The sequence below is a fragment of the Corylus avellana genome, chromosome ca5 (assembly GCF_901000735.1).
Source record: "Corylus avellana chromosome ca5, CavTom2PMs-1.0".
In the NCBI taxonomy this organism is placed as follows: domain Eukaryota; kingdom Viridiplantae; phylum Streptophyta; class Magnoliopsida; order Fagales; family Betulaceae; genus Corylus; species Corylus avellana.
The window spans coordinates 26,136,881-26,150,133 of NC_081545.1; the positions used below are offsets into that span (position 1 = coordinate 26,136,881).

General features: G+C 35.9%; 1 protein-coding gene across 1 annotated transcript; it reads left to right on the forward strand.

Moving 5' to 3' along the window:
* Window positions 1-3,230: 3,230 nt before the first annotated feature.
* On the forward strand, window positions 3,231-13,252 carry LOC132182031 (O-fucosyltransferase 9-like; the record flags this gene model as incomplete). Its single annotated transcript, XM_059595243.1, has 8 exons — window positions 3,231-4,008; window positions 5,849-5,921; window positions 6,716-6,783; window positions 7,809-7,897; window positions 10,275-10,472; window positions 11,354-11,558; window positions 11,640-11,807; window positions 13,085-13,252. Coding segments are annotated over exons 1-8 (1,347 nt in total), but the record flags the coding sequence as incomplete, so codon positions are not given.
* Window position 13,253: the final 1 nt, after the last annotated feature.

A 13,253-nucleotide genomic window follows, 5' to 3' on the forward strand; every position in this document is an offset into this window, starting at 1 on the left:
GCCTTTCATACTGGAATGCAATCAGCACCTGCTTTCCAAAGAGGTTGATGATTTGTCCCCTAGTCAAAGGCTTGGTCAAGTCAAGACGGATCCGGACTCGCAAGAACTTTCCCCACCCCACACCTTCTTCATCTGTATCAACCTCCTCCACCATTCCCATGGTTGATCCTATTTGATATCCCACTTCCTTCCCCATGCAGGCAAGCGGGAGGATAAACATTCTAACCCAAAAAACCGCCTTTTCAAATTCTATTTATGGCAGTGAAGTCAGTCCATCAAAATCCTCTACAGAGAAAAGATTTTCCTCAAAGATCCATGGTCTTCTTTCCATCACCCTTATCTTATCCCATTCATTCTCGAACTCCATAAGGAACACATTGTCGCCTAACACTTTGAAAGACAGTCGGCCCAACAGGCGCCAACCCTTAATCAAAGTTCTTTTGATTACATCCTTCCCGATGAAACGATCCACCAACAACTTCCCCACCAACGGGAAACTAATCCCTCTACCACCCTAGGTTGGATTTCCACTGCCACCGTTTCTCCTTCAGAGAGAGACAGATTCTCCCATAGCCTTGTTAAATCCTCCGCCATACTATTTTCCAATAATACAAAACAGCCAACGTAGGTCCACCAATGACTCTCCCCACAGTTTGATGAAGACGTGAAGAAACTTTTCTTCTCCTCTAGGGTTTAAGGGCTTAGAGAGAAAACTAAATTCTCTATATTTAACCCCCGAAATGTGATTTTAAAAGTCTATTTGGTGGGGTTTAGTAGGGCGTGGTTGATACTCTCTAGCATTTAAAGTGTTATTATATTCCACATCTGATTTAATTAAATATAAATTTATGGTGTTTGGTAGTTTATTTTAATTAAAACACAATTAATGAACTTTTAATTAAATTCAAATCTTATTATTCGAAGTAAAATTATAACATAATTTATAATTGAAGGGCCTTTGTAATCCATTTACATGTACAAAATTTGGTATAGATTAGAAAATCCCTATTTTTTTTTTCTTTTGTTAAGTGAGTTTGATAAAATATGATTTTTTTTTTTTTTTTAACATGTCCATACAAGAGAGGGAGAGGAGATTCGAACTAGTAACTTCCGCTTCATAAGGCGTGGTCTCTAGCCTAATTGAACTATCTATTGGGGACATGATTTTTTTTTTTAGATAAATGTTTGCTTTCATTTTTTTTACATCTCTAGTCTATCTCTATAGTCTCTATAAGAGATATGCAAATTTATCATTAAATATGTGACATTCACATATGACTCTCACAAATCCAATGATAAATTTATAAATAAAATTAACAAGAAATATACAATATAATATATATATATAAGACAAATCTGATTGGACATTGTTTGAGAGTTATTGCCTTATTGGACAAAACTTGGAAATTGCATCTTATCCTTCCCACGTTTTGTCAACATTCTGTCACATCCTTTTCTTTTTTGGTTCTATATTTTTCTTGTCTTATACATTCCTTTGGTGAATTGAGTGTTCTATCTCCTTTGTTTTACACCTAAAAATACTAAATAAGAGTAAATTTATTCTTTGCTTTGCCATACGTCGGTTCTATTCAAACTCTCCCAAGTGTTTAGCCACTTATTTGGATTCTAGTTTCGTATAAAAGTGGATAATTAAATGTTTTTTTTTTAAACGTACCAATCATATATATCACTTATAATCAATTGCTGGCTGTTATATATATATAACTCATTATTTTTAAGTGTTTTGCATGTATTATTTGGCACGGGAGAAACACAATTTTTTTTTTAATTTTTTTATTAATGCTATCTCATATGCTTTTTTATTAATGTCTCTTTAGAGTAACGATATAAGGAGGACTATAATTCTTCTAGAGTCTTCCTAAATGTGACATAACATTTAAAATTATTATTGAATTTGAAATAATTATCATTGAATTTTGATATATTAGTAATTTTAAATGTTATATCACATTTGAGAGAATTTTAGCAAAATTTTAATCATCCTTATATCTTTACTCATCTTTTTCATAACATGAATGAAAAGAAGAGTACTTCTCACATGATTAACTCATGTTATTTTATATCAGGATTCCATACACTTTTAAAAAGAAAAAAATGAGTGCAGATTCTAAAATTACGGAATTGTCAAACAACTTGAGAAATGCCATTTGTACATTAATAATATGACTAACTTGAATAATAAAGTATTTAAATTGTCATTTAATCATATAATTAAGTATTGATCTTATACATTTATATTATTAAATATGTATAATTGCACATATATATAATGTATAATTATAATTTATAACATATATGCACTTATAAGTTTATAGCATATATTGGAACTAAGTCTCTAGATACTTGATTGTTGTATTAGTATGAGTTATGTCATATTATATATGTATAATTTATTATTATATAATCAAATGATTAAATGATCAATTGCTTATGTTATATGTATAAATATTATTATAATTATAATTATAAAAATATATTATATAAAAAGACGGTTAGTGCCTACAGTTAGTAAACCCAATAACCTCTAACCGCTAACCGTTAGGCAGTTATAACAATTAAGCGGTTAGGGTTAAGACGGTTAAGCGGTTATAGCGGTTAGCGGGCGGTTAAAAAATCATCTCATGCCATTTTTAATAATTCGTTACTTTTAGAAAGTGAGTTATAAGAATTTTCTTAAAACTCAATTTGTAATAAAATTTTGTCCGTATGCTTCATCCAATAATCAAGATTTTATTTTTTACACACAAGGTCCAAAGGAAAATAAAGATGCACCACATCTCATCTTCAATGGGGGAATATGTTACTTTTGATTGAGGCCCCCCCAAAAAAAAAAAAAAAAAGAAAAAAAGAAGAAGAGTAAAAAGACCAAGTATAGGGTGAACGAACAGAAAGAAGAAGCATCCCAGCCCAGGTCCCCCCACCCAACCCGAAAGTGCAATAATTTTCAGAAAAAAGCCGCTTTAAAAAGGCGCCAATAAAAATCCCAACCACAGCAGTTGTGTATGGCTTTGAAAGGACGATTCCGATTTATGACGACGATTTGATGATGCCCCCACCCACTCCTCCGAAACCACAAGTGGCAGTCCGGTCCGGGGTCCACCATCCGACCTGGCATCTGTCCGTGACTGACGCGATCACAAAACATTACCTCCTCTCCCTATCGCTCCGAAAACGTCAATCCCCTGCCACGTGATCTTATTTATTGAGAATCCCCTTAACAACACTCCCCACCAAAATCTTCCTCTCCTCTCGCTCGCATTAACCGACACTGTAACTCTCTCTGCTTTTCTCCGCTGCTCTATCTCACTCTGATTCATTTTCACTACACTGGTATCCCGTTTGTTTCTCGAGAAAAAGAAAGGTCCAGATGCTTCAACTGTAAAGCTATACTATCCATTTGTTTTTTTACTCCGCACCTCGAATGTAATAAAGAAATAACGCTCCGAGCCTCCGAGCTTTGCTTCTAGTTTCAGTTCACGAGTGGAGCCATAAAAGCGGAACCAAAACAGAAAGGAAAATGCGAGATTTTCATTCTAAGCTGATAAATATCCGATCCTAGTTCATCCGAGCGATTTTTTTATCTGCTCAAAACCCTAGGCCCGCCCTTCAATGCACGGATACAGCCGCCTCGGCACCGGGCGGTCGAATGCCGCGCCGTCTCCGCCGTCCTCTCCGCGGTTCCGCCACGGGCGGAGCAAGACCAGCGGTGGCAGGGCGTCGAAGCAGAGCTTGGTGGAGAGGATGGTCGTCGTGCTCGTAGCGACGGTGTTTCGGCGGAGAGGCGTGCTCTTGTTGGCGCCGTTCTTGTACTTTTTGGGGATGCTCTTGTACATGGGCTCCGTGGGCTTCGACGTCGTTAGTTTGAAGAACACTGTTGGCGTTGTTGTGCGCAAGCGCGCGCCGACGGGCTCGGTATATAGGAGTCCTCAGGTGTTCGAGAAGCTCTGGCCTTTTATGGAGCGCCAGAGCAATGGAAGCGCCAATGCGGTACTCTTTCTAACTATCAAATATATATGTTGCACTGTTTGTTCAAAATTGCTGCCAAGTTTATGAAATTACTGGGTTTTCTTTGTGGGTGTTTCTTTTCAAAGGTCAGAGGAGCTAATTTCTTTTTGTTTACTGTTTATCGCGTATAACAGTTTGCTTCTTGTTTAGAAAAAGATTTACTTTATGTTGTCAATGCTTGTATCTCACATACGATTCACGTGTATAGCTCTGATTGTGAAGAATTGTGGGTTTTGGGATAAAGGCTTTAAATGTCCTTCTTTTCTTGCGTTAGGGTTAGTTTTCATGATCTTAATCCATGAAATTGTCTTCCTTATATAGTTTGCCTGATGCATATGGAATGAGCACGGTTGAATAATTAGTATGGTAGTTCTGGGACGATGCCTGTATACATGAAATATGGGCGTTTATGTTAAACAAGGTTTGAAAAGGAGTGTGTATACATTTTGAAGGGTTTAAGATAGCTCCGTATCTCAATTGAAGTATATAAGTATTTAGAGCCATTATTTATTTATTTATTTTTGTAACCTAGTAGTATATCCAGATGTAAGCTTATATTGGTTGTAACTAACTTGTAAGTGCAGCAAAATCGATTAATGAATGGTTTTGAAACCATGGTTCACTTTATTAGGAATGAAGACTTTTTGTTGAGTTGCATTGTTGGCTTAGATCAAGGTTATGAGACATGTTATAGTGCTTAGAGACGTTTTAATGTGTAAAATCATGGAATAAAAGTATCACATAATAAGTTCGGAGAATGGTTACAAGATCATACAAAGTGTGCTAGCTACATTATTTTTGGTTGATGGGAATATTATTCCTTTTTACTCTTCTCCCCAAGCAGGTCACTTACAGCAGTTTCATGCCAATGGCCTTTGGGCAGGTTCAACCATTCAAGTTGCATCGAGTGTGTGAGTCAATTACCTAGCAAAAGAAAAAAAAGAAAAAAAAAAGTCTCATAAAGGGTTGTTAGCACGGGCAAGTATGTATATGACAGGAAAGTCCAAATGTTAATGAGTCTGGGAGTTGAGAGGTAGAACTGCCTATAAAAAAATGAAGGGAAGTTGAGGAATTATGTGGCGATATGAGGACCTACTATTGTTGTCAATAGAGTTCTGTTTTTTGGTATCAGCCGAAGACTTTATGCAGATGAGATAGAGGCCATAAATAATATATCATGAAAGACTTACTTATCAATATATAAGACATGATGATTTATGACACACTAGCTCATTGAAGTATTCCTTTGAGTATGCACTTGTTTTCTTGAAAAAAAAACTCTCTTCATGTCCAACTGTTGTAAGTTCTGTCCCAGATTTTGCATTTTTTAGGCAGTCCATGGTGAAATTCACATCTAGTGCCGCTCTGTTGAGCCCAATTCTTGGTGAACCCTACCGGCAATGTACTTTGTCTACTTACTGATGACATTGGGTCTTTACTAAAACATATGGTTGCAGTGAACAGTTTTTCTTTTTTACTCTAGCGAATCAATTTTGTTGCATTCTGCTTTCATCGGTGAACCTATCAGTGCCATATGTCATGCCATCTTATGTGTTTCTTTTTTCTTTCTTTCTTTTTCTGAATGACATTTTTCTTTAAACATTATTTGCTATTGTTCTTTGATGCCGCTACTTTCTAATTTGGAACTATAGTTATTTGATGAAATTACTTTTATTATAGTACTTCAAGTTATTAATTTTTTTAAAAAAAAACTGTGCCACTCTTCAGGAATTAGTCTTCAACTGTTACGCTTTATTTTATAATTTATTTATATTGTTTGCATCCTAAGTATGTTCATATGATCACCATGGAAATCATGCAGTTGATGACAGCATGGAGTTCAAATGTGCATCAAGCTTGGAAACCCTGTGTTGACAAGAATAATTCGAAAGCAGGTTTGTGTTTTCCATAGGAGGGTTTTGGTTAACATTGCAGTTATACGTTTTAATGATTGCTAGCTATATTCTATAATTGAATTTGTTTTTAATAATTATTAGTGAGTTACACACACATACTGAACTCACAATATGACCCTCCATCCCATTCTTATTGGGGGAGGGAGTGCCATTTAAGTAAGAAATCTTTGGCTGATTGCTTATTCAATTCAACTAAGCCTTAGTTTTATTTATGGGGTTTGGTTAAATAAGTCTTTTTCTCAAACTCTTTGGGTTTGGATAGATTGATCCTTTTTGGCATTTAGTTCTATCTAAGACAATATTCTCTGGTGCATCTTTAGTGATCAGATCCTTTCTTACTAATACCTGCATCCTTTTTGTGTACCAGTGCATATATAGGTCTTTCCTGCACATGAACAAACCATCTCAAGTATTTTTTTTCTTCATTTTACCCTTAATTGATCTGTGGCTGAAATTGCATACACAAACTTTCCTGTTCAGCATCATGCATATGTTGCAAGACCCCAAGAATACTTCATCATGCCTATGTTACCTGGTGACATGTTATACCATAACTTTTGTTTTGAGATTGGTAATTATATATATCTGCTTAATTTGCGCCTGTGGCTTAACCTCGGAGTGAAATATGGATAAGAAATTCTAACATCAAACATAATCTCTTATCATGTTACTGATTGTATTTTCTGATATTAATTATTTTGTGTATTTAGACATTTTATTATGCTTGTCAGTGCATTATAAGTTGCTGACTGCTGTTTTATGCTATTTCTCAGAATTTCCAAAATCAAATGGTTTTCTAATAATTGAAGCAAATGGTGGGTTGAACCAACAACGTTTATCGGTACGTTTTGTTTCTTGAAACGTTATCTCTCTTTGTTTTAATCATTGGAAGGGGTCATACACCCTTCCTCCTAGAAAGATTGGTTGAATGTTGTTTGACTAATATTGCCTCATAAATTGCTACATGTGGTTATTGGCTTACAAATATATTCGAGTTGTCACTCAGATGTAGGTTGCAGTGAATTATTTGGGTTTTTGAACTTGCACTGCTGAAATATGATTTGGACTTGTTATAGTTGATTTTATTGATGGAACAGAGGATGGGTCTGTCATTTCAGCAAAGATGGTTATAGCGGATGCCACTAGCTAGCATTTTTGACAGTCCAATTGAACAAGTAACTATTGATTTTTCTTAGACATCTGTGAATTTATTGAAGGTTTTTTTTTTTTTTACTTGCAAAAAAATATATATGTATTGAAGTTTTTCTTATAATTTTATTATTTCAGTTAAAAAATATCTGCTTTCTCGAATGCTAGCTCTCGATTGATTGATTCTAGTCAAAAAACAAATGAGCACCTGGCTGGGGCTTGCCCGTTCCCTTTTTCCATTGCTTCTCGCAGCCAAGTGCCCTCTAGGAGGGCAATCTACCACACTATGAACACCAATTAGCTGTAGAGATTGCTCAATGATGGAGAAGGATTCATGCTGCTTACTTGAAGTAGTTGGGGTTAAGGCTAGGTGAGTTGAGTTGAGTAGACAGTAACGGGACCACAAAAAATTGAATAACCGCATTATATGGGATGCCATCTTTATTAATGCTCTTAGCCTGTAAAATATCTTAGATGGAAATTAACTTTTGTGGATTTGTTGGAGGATATGGTAACTTTGGTGTCTTTGGGTGTTTGGTTGATGTTAAATCTATTCTGACTCAGATTTTGTTGGTAGACTTAGGAGAATTATGCTGATATATATTCCCGATCTTTCAGTATGTAATGCGAATGCGATGAATGTAATAGATGTGTCAACCATGTCCTATACTCTATCAAAATTTATTTGCTAACTTTTTCATCATCCTTTCAATGTAGATATGCGATGCAGTTGCAGTGGCTGGATTACTAAACGCATCTCTTATCATTCCAATTTTCCATTTAAATAGTGTTTGGCGAGATTCCAGGTATTTGTATTTGTTGGTCTTTCTATCATCATCATCTTGATCCACATATTCAATGGTGTCTTTATTATCGTTGCTTTTTTGTTTTTTGTTTTTTTTTGGAATAGCTTTGCTTGTTTAGTACTTTAAATTCCCTTAGAGGCACACAAGTATAGGGGACTGGAGTGGCTTTTAGAATGGCTTATCCATGGAAAGATCCTTACCCTGGATAATCTTAGGACGCGACATATCATTGTGGTCGATAGATGTTGGATGTGTAAGAAGAGTGAGGAGCCCTTGGACCATCTTCTTTTCTAGTGTGAGGTTGCTTGTGCCCTATGGAATGTTTTTTTCAGTCATGTTGGGCTGTTTTGGGTTATGCCTAGATGAGTTGTCAACTTGTTTGCTTGTTGGTGGTTTGCTGGTAGTACTCAGAGTGGTGTTGTTTGGAAGATGATTCCCTCTTGTCTTTTGTGGTGTCTTTGGAGGAAAAGAAATGATAGGAGTTTTGAGGACAATGAGAAGACGTTGGAAGTGCTTAAGGCTTTTTTCTTCACTACTCTTTATCTTTGGACAATTGCAATTATATCTCCTTTGGAGCTTAGTTTTCATAATTTTCTTGCTCTTTTTTCTCCTTCTAGTTAGGTGTTTCTTTTGTATACTTCTTGTGTACCTAGGTGCGCTTTATGCTTTTAATTATATCTCGATTACTTATATAAATTAAAAAGAATGCTCCTCCAACTTGATTATCCTGTTGTGACTGGTTTTTCCAGCCAGTCATGGTGAATCCAGCTACTTTTACTGCTGCCAAATCCTCCTTTAACGCCAAGCACCACATCCTTCTTCTTAAGCTTTTTCAAACTGCTTAGCCCGTCAAGGGTGAAACCTCCTGGATTACCTGATAATTGGTTTTGGCGGATGGGGTCAGTTACCCGTAGGAGTTTGATTAACAGTGAGGATTGTTGTACAATATGCGTTTGCAATGTGCAATTAATCTGAGTAAAGTTCTTCTACGTTCTCAAAAAAAAAAAAAAAAAAAAAATTCTCTCATCTACCAACTATATGCATAGGCGTAAATCAACTCTACAGTCCCATAGACCAAAATCTTGCCTTGGTCACGCAGATCATATTTCACCATTCTACATTAGCTATTGTTATGGATATGCTGATTCATTTCAAATATCTGTAGGTTGGCAGTTAAGGTGAAATCTGCCGCTTTTGTATGAATTCAATGTTTAAGGAACTCAGATGAATTATTTTCATGTCTTCTTAAATTCCCAAAACATTATCCCTGTTTTCTCAGTTGCAGTCCCTATAGTTGATGTCCAAATTAGCGTTGTGATTTTTACTATCTTTCTTTGTGGTGTGGATATCGACATTTTAAGGTTCTTAAAATGTGTTTCTATGCTTGTATGTGTGTGCTTTGAGTCATTTTTCCAGTTATGTGGAGTAATAAAGTATAGTGAGTTGGTACTTGTGGATTACGTGGATAATGGGAGGGATTTGCAGGAGCATACTTCTTTTGAGACATTCAGGGGAGTAACTCTCCCTTCTTATTAACAACTTCCTTTGGAGTTTTTAATTGTAAGGCAAGTTGGGTTGAGGATTATTTGCTGCAGAAAATTCATTTTGATCTGAAGTTAGCCTCTGGATTTAGTAATTGCTGTAGTCTTGTAGGTGATGACTACTTTTTTTTTTTGATAAGTAATGTTGTATATACAAAAAAGCACAGAGAGGCTTGCAATCCTAATACACAGGAAGTATACAAGAAAACGCCTAACTAGAAAGAGAAAAGAGAGCAAGAAAGTCAGAAAAGCTAATAACTAATGGAGTAAGGGATGCTTATTTGTTTGATATATTTGGATAATTTGAGGATTTCTGATGTTCACCTAAAAAGGCCTTTAGTTTTCTAATGATTTTATTTATGTTTCATTAAATTCCTTACCTATGGGGAGCTTGCCCATCTGCGCCTGTTAGTAGAATTTTGTTATAAATGTGAAGAAAGTGAATATTTGTTATGCATGCATATTTTTGAGTTACGGCCATGATTTGTAGAGACATCCGTCAGGCGTCAGATGAGAACAGTTATCCTTTTGATCATTAAGCTGTACTTAATGACTTGATATGTAGGAAAAGGCACCTTCATTTGTTACAATTCTAATTGGGTTTGAGTCTGTTGGCATGCTTCCATAATGGATACTAAGTTTGGAACTTGATGGCTTAAAAAGCAATTGCTGATTAACAAAGGACTTAAGACTATAACAAAAGCAAGTCAAAGTGATACATTTCAAATACATCCAATTGCAATTTCTAGTCAGTTTATTTATCTTTTACCCTCGAGAGAACCATGCTTGGATTGAAGATAGTATGATTTCTCATCTTTTTTGTATTTCAATGGCAGCAAGTTTGGGAACATATTTGATGAAGATTTCTTCATAAATGCGCTCAAAAATCATGTTAATGTGGTCAAAGAGCCCCCAGAAGATATTCGCCAGCGGTTTGACAATAATATAAGCAACATTGTAAATTTGAGAGTAAAAGCTTGGTCAAGTCCAGCTCACTACCTTCAAAAGGTCCTTCCAAAGCTGGTGGGACTTGGGTATGAGATTTTCATCCCTTTCAAATTCTCTGAATTCTTTTTGTACAAGAACCATAGTTATTTTGATTCTACATTGGGCTTAATACGACCTTTTTTTTCCTTGTTTTTTGCATACTACCAAGATATTCTTTCTCTTACTTTCACACAATAGACAATTAGTGAAAGTGTTTTGTGGTTGTTTATATCAATAACAGCCGACTCCTCTTTCAACTGATGCAAAAGAACATTTGGCACTTTTTGTCAGACACATTCTTTTACAGAAATAAAGACGAGAGATGACCATACTTGTGTTTTAAATATGTATGAGGAAGAACCATATATTTTCACTGAAAATGATGATGCATTGATAACAGTCCTAAAAATGCGCTGCTTTTTTCTATTTAGGAATGTGATTCATGTATTTTGTATGCATACAATCTTGGGTGTCTGGCAATTATTCAGCAATAATTATCTAAGACTGACAAGTCTATGGAAGCTCATTTTATGCAATATTCTCCTGTCTCAGTGATAATTATTATCTACACTTCTTCTTTTTTTCAATCTTTTGCTTTTGTTCTTTTATTATAAGCCAATTTGGCTCATGGTGGTAAAACTAGACTTCGCTGATGTGAGAATTGTGCCAAACCTTTGCCTGATTAGATTCTATGACAGTGCATAATTTGGTTTTGCTTCGATAATGTGGCATAAACATTTGCATGCTTAGAGACATGATGCTTACTAGCATTCATGTGAAAAGCAATTCATTCACCTTGCTTTCAGGTTCTGCAGAACTGTATTCTCTGCAGTTACATTTGCAACCCTTTGAACTGTTTTCTGTCAGTCGTGGGCTTATAACACACTGAATGTGACAATTACATGGTTTTCCTCATTCCTTCGTGCAGGGCTGTACGCATTGCACCCTTCTCCAACAGATTGGCTCAGGCAGTTCCTTCAAATGTACAATGGCTTAGATGCTTAGCCAATTATGAAGCACTAAGGTTTTCGGAACCTATAAGAATGCTAGCAGAGAAGATGGTTGATCGGATGGTTAAAAATAGCTCCCAGAGTGCTGGTAAATACGTTTCAGTGCATCTTCGTTTTGAAGAGGTGTTATTCTTGTCTCTGCAACCCTCCTTTTGTAGATGTCTTCTATATCATTTCTAAGGGCCAATTTTTCCTTTCTCAAAGGATATGGTTGCATTTTCATGCTGTGAATATGATGGTGGGGAGGAAGAGAAACATGAAATGGATATTGCACGAGAAAGAAGTTGGAGAGGAAAATTCAGAAGAAGGGGTAGAGTAATAAGGCCCGGTGCAAATCGGGTGGATGGAAAATGCCCATTAACTCCATTGGAGGTATACATTTTCTTATTCTTCCTTTGGTGATTTTTTTTTCTTGGGTATATTATAATCCTTTTCATTTTCAAATAAAAATTAGCATCCAAAGTTGTGAAAACATCTGCTGGCTGGGAATTTGGAATCTTCAAAAGTGCCTTAGAGTTCCCATTTCTACTATTAAGAGCTCTTATTCCTTAGAGCATTCCCAGCAGATTCCCCTAAATGAGGTTCCCTTTCCTAAGTTTAGGAAATATGTCAAAAAAATCACAAAAAGCCACTCACAGCAGATTCTCTTAATGAACCCTAAACATTAGGATCGCTATTGTGGAACCCAATGTATTGGGTTCATTTGCAGCGATCCTAATGCTTATTGAAATAGAAAAAATTCAATTCTCTGTCCTCTCATATCACAGCTACGCCATCCCTCATCTTCTCTCGCACCTCTCTTTCTCTCTGCAAAACATCAAAACTCCATCTTTCTTCAACCTTTGTCTCAAACTTCATCCATGTTCTACACATCTCTCTCTTCTCTCCTCTCCCATCTCTCTCTCCAAACGAAGAACAAAAAAATATGTAAATCAAGAAGAAGCCAAGATGACCCTCATTACCGTATGAAGAAACCAAGAAGAAGAACAAAGATTATGGTTTCTTCTCCTCTCTCCTCTCACCGCCCGTAATCAAAGACAAAAAACCCACCTGTAATCGAAGCAAAAGCACCCACTGGTAATTAAAAACTAATATGAAAAATCATGCTAGCAATCAAGAATCTACAAAATCTGCAAAAACATGATTTGCTTCAGCCATGGCGCCTGTGAACACATCCATAACAGGAGACCATAGACAAAGAAAAGAAACTCAATTTCTGGAGATGAGAGAAAGAAAAAGAGAGCGTAGACAGAGATGAGAAAGAAAATAAAAGGTTTTTGGATTTTTTTTTTTTTTTTTTAAGTAAAAAATATATTATTTTAACGATATAAGGAAGTGTTAAGGGAAGCTATTTTGGAGTGTATTTAGATAAGGAAGTAAAAAGTAGTTTTGATCCTTATATTTAGAGAAAATGACAACGAAATTGCTGGGAATGCTCTTATGATGAATGAGTAGGCCTCTTAAAAACATAGCACATGTCATGCTTCATTCAGGTCTCTTTACTAGCAAAAATGCATCTGAATACAGTTTCTTCTAAACCTGACGGTGGCTTGGCTTGGTTCAAAACCTAAAGGCATTACTGTTGCTAGTTCCTATCCTTGGATTCTAATTCATGTCTGCTGATCTAATCACTTCATCTGTTGCTTTAGGTCGGAATGATGCTTAGGGGCATGGGTTTTGATAATACCACCTCAGTATATGTTGCTGCAGGAAAAATCTATAAAGCAGAAAAATATATGGCTCCACTTAAACAGATGTTTCCACGTTTAGAATCGAAAGATACATTAGCTACTCCTGAAGAACTTGCTCCATTTAAGG